The sequence below is a fragment of the Saccostrea cucullata genome, unplaced genomic scaffold, assembly GCF_032062105.1.
Source record: "Saccostrea cucullata isolate Sc308-1 unplaced genomic scaffold, CSIRO_AGI_Scuc_v1 ctg1314, whole genome shotgun sequence".
NCBI classification, from domain to species: domain Eukaryota; kingdom Metazoa; phylum Mollusca; class Bivalvia; order Ostreida; family Ostreidae; genus Saccostrea; species Saccostrea cuccullata.
Window position 1 is genome coordinate 1 of NW_026926557.1, and position 13,059 is coordinate 13,059.

At 30.5% G+C, this 13,059-nt stretch overlaps 1 protein-coding gene across 1 annotated transcript; it reads left to right on the forward strand.

The window, feature by feature from the left end:
* The first annotated feature begins 2,651 nt into the window (after nucleotides 1-2,651).
* LOC134272038 (uncharacterized) lies at nucleotides 2,652-13,059 on the forward strand. The gene is made up of 8 exons (XM_062754272.1): nucleotides 2,652-2,843; nucleotides 2,935-3,042; nucleotides 3,155-3,236; nucleotides 3,615-3,778; nucleotides 4,805-4,864; nucleotides 6,465-6,518; nucleotides 8,134-8,196; nucleotides 10,487-13,059. Exons 1-8 carry the CDS (start codon nucleotides 2,702-2,704, stop codon nucleotides 11,791-11,793), a joined length of 1,980 nt encoding a protein of 659 aa, XP_062610256.1. The 5' UTR covers nucleotides 2,652-2,701; the 3' UTR covers nucleotides 11,794-13,059.

The following is a 13,059-nucleotide window of genomic DNA, read 5'->3' on the forward strand; positions in this document are numbered from 1 at the left end:
TGGCAAATTCCTAAACGTGGGAAAACATTTAAATTTGATTGACTATTTTAAGATATAAACATTACAAAGGTCATTGAGTCATCCAAAAATCTTGTTAAATTTGGGGCTTTAAATAAGACATTTAATACATTTAATGTTTATTTCTTTGATTCAACATTTTATTTGTCAATATCTTGCCTCGAATAAAAAATTGTTCATACTTACATGTAAGCATGCTTTTGCGTATTGAATCAATATAGCCAGAAATAATCCCCCATGGAAATGATTAACAAATGTATACATGTACTGTAACACAAGGTAGGAAATTGACGATAAAAAAATCAAAGTAAGCACATTTTTTAAAGTGTTGTTAAATTAACGACTTTGAAAGTTAAAAAAAATTTATTGTATATTTTATTCCAATTTCATTAGAATTTATCGAGTTGATAGATGAATAAAATAGCTATTGGTAATAAGTGAAACGTCTTTTAATTATTTTCTTTGTATTTTAAGATAAAGAAAAAAATATACACATACTACATGTAGTTATTTAAACATAGATATATGTACGTGTATACAGTGTATGTTTTGAATGAGAGGGAGAGTGGTTGTGAATCAGCAAGCATGCTTATGAAAATTCCTAAGATATATCTTAAGGCGTGTCTCGGGATATTTCTTACGACATATCTTAGGAAAATCTTAAGATACGTCTTGGGTTGTAAAACGAAAGCATCTTAGGAATATCCTAAGTTAAGATGTCGTATATTCCATCTTAGGCATTTTCTTATTTTTCTTTTTTGTAAACGAAGAACTACAAAAAGTCCCTACATGTATTTCAAGTTACCATCATATGTAGATGTAAGGGGAGGGGGTGTTGGGGATGAGCTCCCTTTAGTTCTTTGAAGAATTCACTTAAAACAATCGAATAAATTTTTTATCCGATCGCATCCTCACTACGCTTAATGTAGAGAGTGTGCGAGAAAATCTTGCAGTTAAAGCCATATGCGAATACATGTTTTGTATAACTATATATAAATGTGAAAAAAAAACTTTCATTGCAGTTTGGAGACGATTACTGTTTTTATTTTCCTTGCTTATTAAAAACATATATGAGTTTTTCTTTAGTTGGTTTGTCCCTACTTCTTTTTTAAAAACATGATTGGATTCGAGACTAATTTTTTAAGCATGTTTTTTAAATTCATTTAAACTATTATTTTAATCGATTTTTATTACATACATTATATCTTTAGCAGTTTAGTCCATTTTATCCAGTTGTCTGTAAAAAAAAATATGTAATATAACATACAACTGTAGCTACTTGTGTACAATCAGAAAAGCGGAGCTACATAACAATATATAAGTACATTTTTTTCATATTCATTTGTAATATTGGATAAGTAATTTAGAAAAAAGAAATAAGGCATAACGTCCTTTCTGGTAGTTGATCAACCTCTCTCTCTCTCTCTCTCTCTCTCTCTCTCTCTCTCTCTCTCTCTCTCTCTCTCTCTCTGGAAAAAGGAAGAGGCAGTCACGCTTACATGTATAAACTTTAATTTTTTTTTTCAAAATATGTGTTGTTTCTCTGCTGTCTTTATCATTTACACCGGCTAATACCAAGAAATGCAACAGATTGATGCAATACACAGGCATTAAATTCTGACCAGTATGTACTTAGATTTTTTATCCCTCCGTTTTGCCCCAATAAAAAACAATTGGTTGTATATTTTTATCTTTTTTGAAAGGGCTTGACAAAATCTTTTTCAATGATTTAATCTTTAAATGCATACCTGTCATTTTATGCAGGCACGTAGCATCGTTTTTGAAAGTAGAGGGGGGGGGGCAGCCTAGAGAATTTTTTTTGACTTACCTGGAAAAGTTGACACCCCCCCCCCCCCCCCAAAGGAAAATTACCCCAAATCGAAAATCCTATTTCGTGGGGATGGGGGTGGGGTGGGGTAGAGGCCAACATTTTTCAATGTCACCTTCTTTCAGTACCAATTTCTTAGAATTCAACACTACATTTCCCTGATATCAATTACATATAGTGGGGGGGGGGCGACCAGCCTTTCAATGAGCATTTCAAATCGAAAAAGTAAATATGGGGAAAAAAGTAAGGGGTCAGGCCCCCTGCCCCCACCCCACCCCGTTGCTACGTGCCTGTAATGAGTGCATGTGCATTTTTATTAACTGTTCTATCAATTTTCGTGTGTACAGGCTAATGCATACATTCACACGGTACAATGCTCATAAATTGATTGAGTTCATTAAAGAAATCATTAATTTACAACGAATATTTGATTTATTAACACAAAAGATATTCTTAGCTGTTTTACTGACATCAACTCTTCTTAAAATCACCTAAGATATGACTTAAGACATGTCAGCAGTCGTCTTAAAGTTAGGACTAAGATTAGGAGGTCTCCTAAGATAGGATAGCTTCTGTGGCCTCACTTAAGACTAAGATATGTCGTAAGACCGTCTTTAGATATGTCTTAGTCCTAAGATAGTTTCCTAAGCATGCCTGCAGATGATTAAATGCTGCTATATATAGATACATTTCAAAATATAATTTTGCAGTAAAGTGCGCTTTGATTGCTATAATTTTTTATTTATTTTTTTACAGGCAATTAATACATTGATGTTAATGCCCAACGTTCTTATCATTTAGATGGTTGACACGTTAGATTACAATTTTCCAGTCAGTGCAACAAAAAAATGTCCAATGAATGCCAAAGAATGGGCTGATGCATCTGTAAGGAGAAATTGTAACGACACACATGGGTACCATTGTGTACCTGATAAGAATTTCTCGTCTCTTATAGAGTTTTGTTATCCTCTAGGAAGACGTATTCCTTTTCAAAAAGGTACTTAATTTTTTTAGGATAATTATATATTAACCATTATATTCTAAATTGCAGGGTTGGTTAGAAACATTAAAACTGTACATATTTGTAGGGAATTGTTTGGAACTGGCCTATACTGGAATCCTGAACCATGTTAAGTGTGGCAATTTCAGTTACGGATGTCCAGAAAAGGACTTTTTCAGCAATGAAATGTATCTGTGTAAGTTTTCAACGTCCTTAGTACTTTAATTAAAATTCTAGAAAAAATATATATACTTTGAAGAATGACGTTTAGATTAAATCGGTGATTTCGCATCATTTTTCTCCTACAGATCCAGCATGTTTAAGGCTTGCTGAAAACTGTTTCACAGCAGATCTTAGATGCTTGAAAAAGCGATACTATGAGCAACTGCCGTGAGTACTAGATTCGCAAAATTATTTGATCTTATATAAACAAACTTAAATTATTTCAAAATCTCATACATGACATTTAATAACTGATAGGGATTAACATATTTCTTATGCATATTTTTTAACTTCATTTTATATAGAGACATCAAAATCTACAATGAGAGTATATTAAATTATCTTTGAATTAATAAAACGCTTTTATATTGCTCTAAGAGAAAAAACTGTTTTCATTTAATTTCTATAAATTTCAATCATGTACATGTATATTCAATGAGTCTTTGTTTCAATAGCCTTTTTTTAAATCTTAAATTAAACAAAATTTTTTTTTCAATATTATCTCCTCAATCTCATATTTCATTTTTTAAACTTTTGAATTTTTAGGAGAGAAAAAATAGAAGCAAACTGTACGTGTACCTGTCCAAAAGAGCAGTCACCAAGAGATAAAAATGATTCTACAGTCTTTATTGCTATAATTATCGTATTGTGTGTTTTAGTTATTGCACCTTGGTTAATTCTTTTCCTATGTATGAGGATTCGTAAACAGAGTAAGTTTGAAGTTATTTATTTCTTTCGATACTAGAATTTGTAATTTTGTTAGATAAAAATGAGGGTACTGATAACAGTCTTTATGCACATGATTCCACCTTTGAAATTTTTAAGGGTCTGTGATTATGCCCTGTTCATGTATTTGTGTGTTTTAGTTATCTTATTGCAGAAACCAAAGAGAAATAATTTAAAGTGGAATAATTCATTTTTTCATTATTTATCAACGAATATCTCAGTTAAAATACAACCGACCCCATGAAAATGATGAAAGTTTGAATGTCTTTTAATTCTCTTCATAATTTTATTTTATGTAATTTGTAGTTTTGTATAAGTCAAATAAAACACTTTCATAGAGAGAAAATATTTATTAAAATGAGGTATAAATGTGAACAATTTAACAAACAAGAAGGGGACAAACTTTGATTAGCAGTTACGTAATCCTATGCACAAATAGAAAAAAGTATCTGTAAGACAACCTTTTGAAAAAGTTAGCAAAAAGATGGCACATCAAAATAAAATAGGCAATACATGTACATAAAAACAGTTTAAACAGGTCGAGTCAGAAAGAATCAAATATATAATATATATATATATGATTAACATGACACATATACCCATTTTCAGGGGTTCACCTTATGCATAAATCTCCAAAGTGAATTAATTTAAAGTAGAACAATTCATTATATCATTATTTTTCAACGAATATCTCACAATTTTAAAATTACAACCAGAAACCTCCAATGAAAATGATGAAATACAATTATTATTCTTATTATTCTTATGCTTAACATTATATTTTCTACTTTTGTTCTCAAAACACTTTCATAGAGATGAAAAATTATGTGACAAAATAAAATGAATACTCAAATCAAAAGCATGAATGTAACTATATTAAGATTTGATCATAATTATAAGTGTCCAAAATACTAGACATTGAAACAAACGAAAAAGAAACATGATTTTTTCTATATAATTAACTGGTTTGTCGTCACTATTTAAAAAGTTCTTTTTTTATTTTTTTTCAGAATCCTTTGCATTATTTACAATTTGCAGTAAACAGATTACAGATGATAATGAAGCAACAGGTTAGTGACCAAAGTATAATTTGTATGTTGGTACTTGTACATAGTACATGTATAATGTAATCAGTAAATGTACTATCTTGTAAATTGCACTGTAAAGGTTTGAAGTATTCTTGTGATAAAAAACTTTATTAAAGATATCTGAATTTCCAAAAAAAAACAAACATTCAAGCCTATACCAAGTATGTTGTAATTTCACGCAGAGGCACATGCTGATTATTTCAATTTATGCTTGTCTGCTTAATCAAAATCAAAAAGTGTTCTTATTCAAATGCAAAAGTCAAATAATTTTTAATTAAATGCATTACTTGTTTGAGCATAAAAGTATTTAACGTAGTCGATTCAAGATTTAAAATGCATGGTGAATGCTAAATATAGGCACGTATACCCTCTCATGTATGAAATGCCTTTGAATTCAAATCAAATATCTTAAGTTTGATATATTCCTTTGCAAAGAATTATGTGCAAATGACTGCTTTTATATTTAAAAGATTATCATGTCTTTTCTGAATAATAATTATTGTAAAAGAATTTGGCCTAATATAAATATAACAAATTACTTTACAATTCGTTTAAATATTTGATTGTATGAAGAATGATATCAGAATAAATGCTTTTGAATCTGCAAATGTAAGCATCAATTTTGTTACACAAAAATATACTTTTCAAATTTTTGTACCCCGCTTTTGCGAAAGCTAGGGGACATTAAATCTCATTCGTCCGTTCGTCTCTTAGCATGTCCGTCCGCTAAAGACTTTAACCTTGGTCATATCTTTTCAATGAAAAGGGATAGGACTTTCATATTACACATGTATATTACCTGTGAAAAGACCTTTCTAATTATGCTATATTTTTTTAGCCCGTGACTTTGACCTTGATGTTTGACCTATTAAAAAATTAAAGATTACTTTGAAGTGGCCATAACTTTTAAATGAGATTAAAAGAGATAGGGCTTTCATATTAAAACATGCATTTCCAAAACACTTTGATTGTTGACCTCGTGACCTTTACCTTGAAGTTTAAGCTACTTTTCTAAAAGTTTAACCTTTGTCATAAAATCTGAATGAATTGAAATAGGACTTTTTTATTAAATCTTGTGGACTTTAACCTTTGTCATAAATTTTGAATCTAACTCCATTATTATATTTTATCTTGTGATATTGATCTTGACGTTTGAATTACTTTTCAAAATTGTTAGTTTTTTTCATATAATTTTTGATTGGGAAGAGATGGGGCTCTTATGTTTAACAATATACATTACATGTGACAGGATATTTCCAAGCATGCTATGATTTCTGACCGCTTGACTTTGTCCATCACGATTGACCTTATTTAAAAAATCAACTTAGGTGATAATTTTTGTATGACATATGATAGGGCGTTCATATTTGATACAATATGTCAAAATTGCCATATCACGCACAAAGACACAAAGAAAATTGTATGTTATTTCTTGCAATTGAAATGGGGTTTACGTTCATGCGACTGTTTTATCGTATAAGAAATAAAACACATACACTACATGTATACCTTTAGAATTCTAACATTGTAGAAAATAATCTTTATAATATAGAATACTAAAATAATTTTTTTTTCCATTCAGATCTATTACTGAGGGAATCCAGCGGAAATATGTTGACAGATCGACGCAGTGAAGGTAAGTAAAGATATTAGTCATTTATTTGCCCCCCCCCCCTTCATACAAGATTCCTGAGTATATAGTTTTGCCCTGTCCGTCCCTCTAGCTGTCTAGTTGTTTGTCTGTTTGTCCGCAAAAACTTTAACTTTGCCCATAACTTTTGACTGCACTGGGCTTTGGCTTTCATATTTTGCAGGTGTATTCCTTGCGAAATTCTTTGAGTACCACCATTTTTTTTTTATATATAAAAACTACGCATGCATGTAAAGCATGGAATGTGAACCTCAAACAAGTGGCAAAGTTTTACATAGGAATATATAATTAAAAATCTTAATGAAAAATCAGAATTTTTTCTCCGGGTAATATACCACTGTAATTTTCAGGAAAGTGAAATTAATGTGCATTTCATCCTCATAGTAAATTTCAAAGTCTGTTTTTGTTGCGCCGTACTGCCATTAACCTTTGTTGGCAAGACGGGGACAAAAGTATTTCACAAAGTTTTACATCATTGGGATATATAGGGAAATCTTTTAAAATCTTTTTTTCAAGTATTTCAAAGCTACTGTAATTAGTGATATTTTTATGGAATCTTCCTTTTAATAGTGTAGATTCTAGTTTGTTCAAATGATGAACGCCTGGACTTTTTGAACACTAATTACCATGGATTAAATATTTCAAAGGTGTATTGCTCAGGCAAGCCTTCCTGGCCCAAAACTGTTAAACTCTTGTTGGAAATGAATACCACGCATGCGTGTAAAGCATGGAATGTGAGCTTCAAACAAGTGGCAAAGTAGATATTTATGGACCAGAAATAACTATTAAGACTTTTAATGAAATAATCAGAATTATTTACTTAATACAAAACCTGTAATTTTCTGAAAGTGTATACATTAATGAGCATAAAAAGATATCCAAATCCTAATTTTAACAGTCTGTTTTTGATAAGACCTTTCGTACTGCCACTTTAACCTTTGTTGGCATACGAGGGCATATTAAGTATTTCACAAACACATCTTGTTTATTTCTAATCATTGACCGTAAAGCTTCACAAACATTGATTTTTTTAAATCTATTTCCATAGTTTTTTAACTGTAAGTATTACGGCTTTCATTTTTATGGGCTCATTCCTTTTAATAAAGCCTTCCATTGATATTACTCACTTTGACCTTTACTTTGGCCTCCTTTTGAGAAACTTTAACTTGGAACCTTGGTCATAATGTTTTAACACTAAGTACCGTGGATTAAATATTTCAAAGGTGTATTTCTTTGGCAAGGCCTTCCTCTAACTACCAAAACTGTTTAACTTTTGGCCTTGACCTTGGAATTTAACCTATTTTCATAACTTTTAAACAAATACAAATATTGGTTTCTTCCAGTGTATGAAAGTGATAACTAAATGTATTTCTTTGGAATGACTGTTTAACATTTCATTGATTCAATATTCATTTAGGCATCCTAAAGTAACTCACTTTAAATTTGAATATCATTCTACATACACATGTTTTTTTAATAAATAGTAGATCTAACAAAGATGTTTTTTGACAGAGGTAGTTATTAAATAACGTTGTAGAATGTGTAAATATTTATCTTTAGCCAAATATGCAATAATAAAATTTTCTTTTATCACATGCAGATCTGCATGATAAAAGGAATTCAAAAGGTACCAGGCATTATAAAGATATTCCTAATTCATCAGGTGAGAAATTTTTCGGATGATGCATGATATTTACCGGTTTAATGAAAACTAAGGGAGGTTTTATATTGGAATGAAAAGAACATGTCTTAAAGAAACTAGACATCATAAAAAGTGTGTTTAAATGTAGTCAACCAAACAATTAATTGACCTTCAAACAAGAAATATTTCATACACACGATTGTAGCAGAACAAACGTTAATTCCTCCATTTTTAAGAACATGATTGAGTAATTCTTTGCAATAATTTTTACAATATGATTTTTTACTTGGATGAAATTTTACAATAACGATTTCTCAATATGGAGACGATACATCACTTATTTCTTATGGATAACCTGAATGGATGGAATTCTTATCAGGGCTCAAAATAAATTAAAAAAAAAAATAAAAATGATATGGAATGGTGGGATAAAAATTTCAAAGGATGTATATCATCATGCCAAGTGAAAGTTAGACTTGAAAATCACAATTTTTGTTCTTTTCGGGATTGAGTTTTCTGTAGATTTAAATGACATGATTAATCTTAATTATAGTTCAAGGTGAAATGAGATTTAAAAGGTATTAAATCAGTGGAAATTAAGAAAATTAAGCCCACTGGTGGGTAAACTGTAATAAAGACATTGATTATTCCTAAATTAATTCACTTAATACTTATGGTACCTAATCCCCCATCAGAAATTAGAAAATAGTCAAGGATGAAATTTTATTTTTTTTTTCATTGGGAAAGCAAAGTTCATGATATAGAAGGTTATAATATCATTCAAGAATCAAGACTACAGGGATAGTGGCCTTAGAATGATAGATTATTCAGGGTTTATAATAGCATTAAAATCAAGTTGGATAAGAAGATTAATCTATTCCGATTCAAACTTGGTAACACTATTTCAATCAAAAATACATACAAATATTAAAAATTTTCCTTCAGATAATTTTGTCCAAAGACATCGCCTACAAAGAATTTGAGATATATGTGAATTTTTTTTTATTGAATTTTTCACAATACATCAATACATGTATATCCAAATTTTAGGGTGGGAAACAGCTATGGACACTATTATCTGATGAAAAATTACGAATTAGACATCACCAATTATCAGACCTGATAATTGGTGATGTCTCCCTACTTAACAGTCCATAACAATTTTATTATCCTGAAGAAAATACAATTATCAATTGAATAGAGTAGAAAAAAAGTAATCAAACCTCTTGTTTTCTCCTTCTGTGCTCCGATTCCATACTTTCAAAATATTTCAACAGACAACTTTGACGTCATCGTTAGAATTTATTGTTTACCGATCCTGCATATTTAGCAATTGTACTTATAAATAGGAGTTATCTCGCTTAAACCACTGTTGTTTCATTCAAAGGGCGACAACACAGTTGTAACCCTGCATACTCGCTTACGCTATTTCATTGTCATCTGAAGGGAGATAACAGTTGTCACCCTGCGCGTGAGGGAGACATCACGAGTTGTCTCCCTGCACGTGACCTGCTCTAAACCAATCAGATTGACTGTATAATTCTGAAGGATACTAATATTATTTGAAGAACATAAGAGTAAGGATGTCCATTATGTGCAGAATTTGATTACACGGATTACTAAAATGATGTTTTTCCACTAATTATAAAAACCCTTTTGTTCTAAGCACAACGACTTTGAAAACTATTAATGTGGAAAGAATCTTGAGAAAGAAAATATAAGTTTTGAAACAATGTAAATTAAATATATCGAGTTTGAGAATAACTTGCAGAGCATATGATATATAAATCATGTGTACATGCGTACATGTAAATTTTTCAAGAGACGAATAATGATCATTACCCGGCCCTAATGAAAAGGGAAAAACACTATGCCCCTACATATTTTTTGCTTTTTTTCTCCTCTTTCTATCTTTCTTACTCTCTCTCTCCTTTTTTCTCTTTTCTTCTACCTTAAAACAACGTTTACATGTGTTTAACTTTGTGTATGTTTATATGTGTGTCTTAATGGAGGTGTGATACCCATGTGAGAGTTGAAAGGATAAAAACAATTAAAAATTCTTTTACTATAACAGAGGCATTACTTTACGATTGCGGCTTAAAACATTGCTGATTTATTTATATATTGGTTAATTCAATTTTCAAATTCATTCATATGATAAAACGTTCTTCCATTGATATTTTTGAAATATTTTATATAAGTACTCGTGTATATTTTATTTCTCAAACTTTCGGATATCTCGCATCATCTTAGGATGTTTCATGCAACATCATTAATAATTAAATTTGTTTGCTATTACATCTGTTTCTAGTGAACGAGGTCAAGGGAATATTCGTCGATTTTACAGTTGAAGATTCAGAATTATTTATCCTTTTGAAAAGACAATGTGTAAATGGAGTACTAGTGGGATTTCAATATCTAAATAAAACAAGAGTCAAAGATCGAGGGAAACATAAAATTTTATGTCAACGAGATGAAGATGGATGTACGCTATTACATTATGCAGCCCAAGGAGGTTCTATTGCAATACTAGAAGAAATTATGCAAACTAACAGTGAGGTAAAGATCGATATTAAATGTTTTCGAGGACAGACGGTTCTTGACTACGCAATAAAAAACGAACAGAAAGACATGAGTGAGTTCTTGATTACTAAACATAAGGAACTGTTACTGGATACCTGTCAAGGAATTAAACCAATCCACTGGGTTGCATGGCACGGCGATTTAAATATGTTTTATTTCCTAAGACAAAATGATGTTGATCTAAACATAAAAACAAAGAACGGATTAAATATATTAGATATTGCAATTATGAGGAACAAAGACGAATTTTGTGAAAGCATGATAAATAATGAATATATGATACAAGATGGAAAACATGATGAGTGTGGATGGAATATAGCTCATTATGCAGCGTATGCAAATAACGTCAACGTTTTAGATCTTTTAAAATCAAAAAACAAGAGCTTTATAATGGCTAAAACAACAACACAGAAAACAACTCTACACATAGCCTGTGAGTATGGACACCTTGAAGTTGCGGGATTTATCATTGAAAATTTTGAAGATCTCCTGCATTACACCGATGATCTTAAATGGAATGCGATTCATTATGCTGGCAAGGGTGGAAATTTACAAGTTCTTCGTTTACTGAAGGAAAAAGGTATGCTCATTACATCTCTGACAGGGGAAGAGAAAACTGTACTTCACATATCATGCACTCATAAACAGGTAGAACTTTGCAGGTACGTAACTGAGAAATTTTATAATGATCTCCAGAAACGAAACCTAATAAATAAAAAGACAACAACACAATCATGGATGGCTGCACACTATATTGGGGTTGAGAGGAAAGGGGATGGAAGTGAGGAGAAAATCGTTGATATTCTGTTTGGTTGCGAAGCAAATCTGTCTGAGAAGACGAAGCAAGGATGGTCGGTTCTTCGTATTGCAATTGATCATTGCAATAGACGCCTTGTAAAGCATCTTTTGTCTATAACATATAGAACTAAATTAAACATTACAAGAGAAATTCTTACCGATTATTTAAAAATTGCAAAGGATGAAGGCATAATTAAAATTCTTCAAGATACTTTAAATGAAATGACAACAAAATGATCATTGTCATTTCGTTGATGCCGATCAATTTGTTAACAGAGAGAATTGTGTTTTCTTTTTCAGTAGATTTATGAATTGGTTGTTTACTTTACAATACACTTTTTTTTCTTATATTCATTGAATGTTTAAAATATTTAAAAATTATATATCCTAAGGGTTATTGAACTTATATTGGTGAATATTGACATAAGTTGGATGTACAAATGCACGTCCTTGCGAGTGCATTTGTACAGCCATCGAGTGCCAATATTCACCAATATAAGTTCAATTACTCCTATTTTTATACGGTAAAAATATTTCCTCATAATTTATAATAATTATTCCAACTGGAAAACTCAAATTAATGATTTTTTAACATCAGTATTCAAATTAACTCCTGTCCTGTAAGACGTTCAATATCGCATCATTCCGATGACCTTACTGAGCGCAATGATTTGCTTATTTAGTTTTTAATGGGTCTAATACACACTAAATTTTTAATGAATAGTTTAATTTTTTGTAAAAAATAATTACATCTTACCTAAATGCCACTTCCTTTCTTTAATTTAGCTCTGAGAATTTGATCAGACGACTTTACTTTTGTTTACAACGGGGAGTTCGATATTGAACGCTCGTATTCGGAATGATTCGGGCGTACTCGCATACGCAATACAAACTTAACGTTCAATAAAACGTCAAGATATTGAACGCTAAAATTCTCTAGATTTTTGGTAGTATTTTATTAGAGACTACTTATTAGCTATATAATAAAGTAGCATTTATAGAACAGTTATGTCATAAACTGATTTGTGTTGATTTGCAAAAGACAGTTTTTATATTATTTTGAAAGCTTGAAAGAATCCGAAAGTGTGAACAATGCATTGAATAATGTGAGAGGGTGAGCGCATGAGTGTAATTAATGTTAATATGTTTGTTTACAACTTCTTTGTTTATTTTGAGAAAAATGTTATTAAAATAAATTATTATAAGAAAATGAAATAGTTAACGGAATATATTTTAAGATTTATCCAAATGTCAACAATAAAAAGATTTTAAGTGACATTTTTTTAAAACTATATGTATAGAAATATAAGCATGGTTGTGGAAACGTAGAATTTTGAACACTTTCGAAAGTTTTTTTTTCTGATAGTTAAGAAATCTATAATTCTCATTATTTAGAACAGAATAGGTAAAAAATATATACCGGTCCAGGCATCCATTTTTGTTTTGTTTATTCATGTATCATTTGTCCTTGATTGCCTTAAATAAACGTGCTCCTAAAAATAA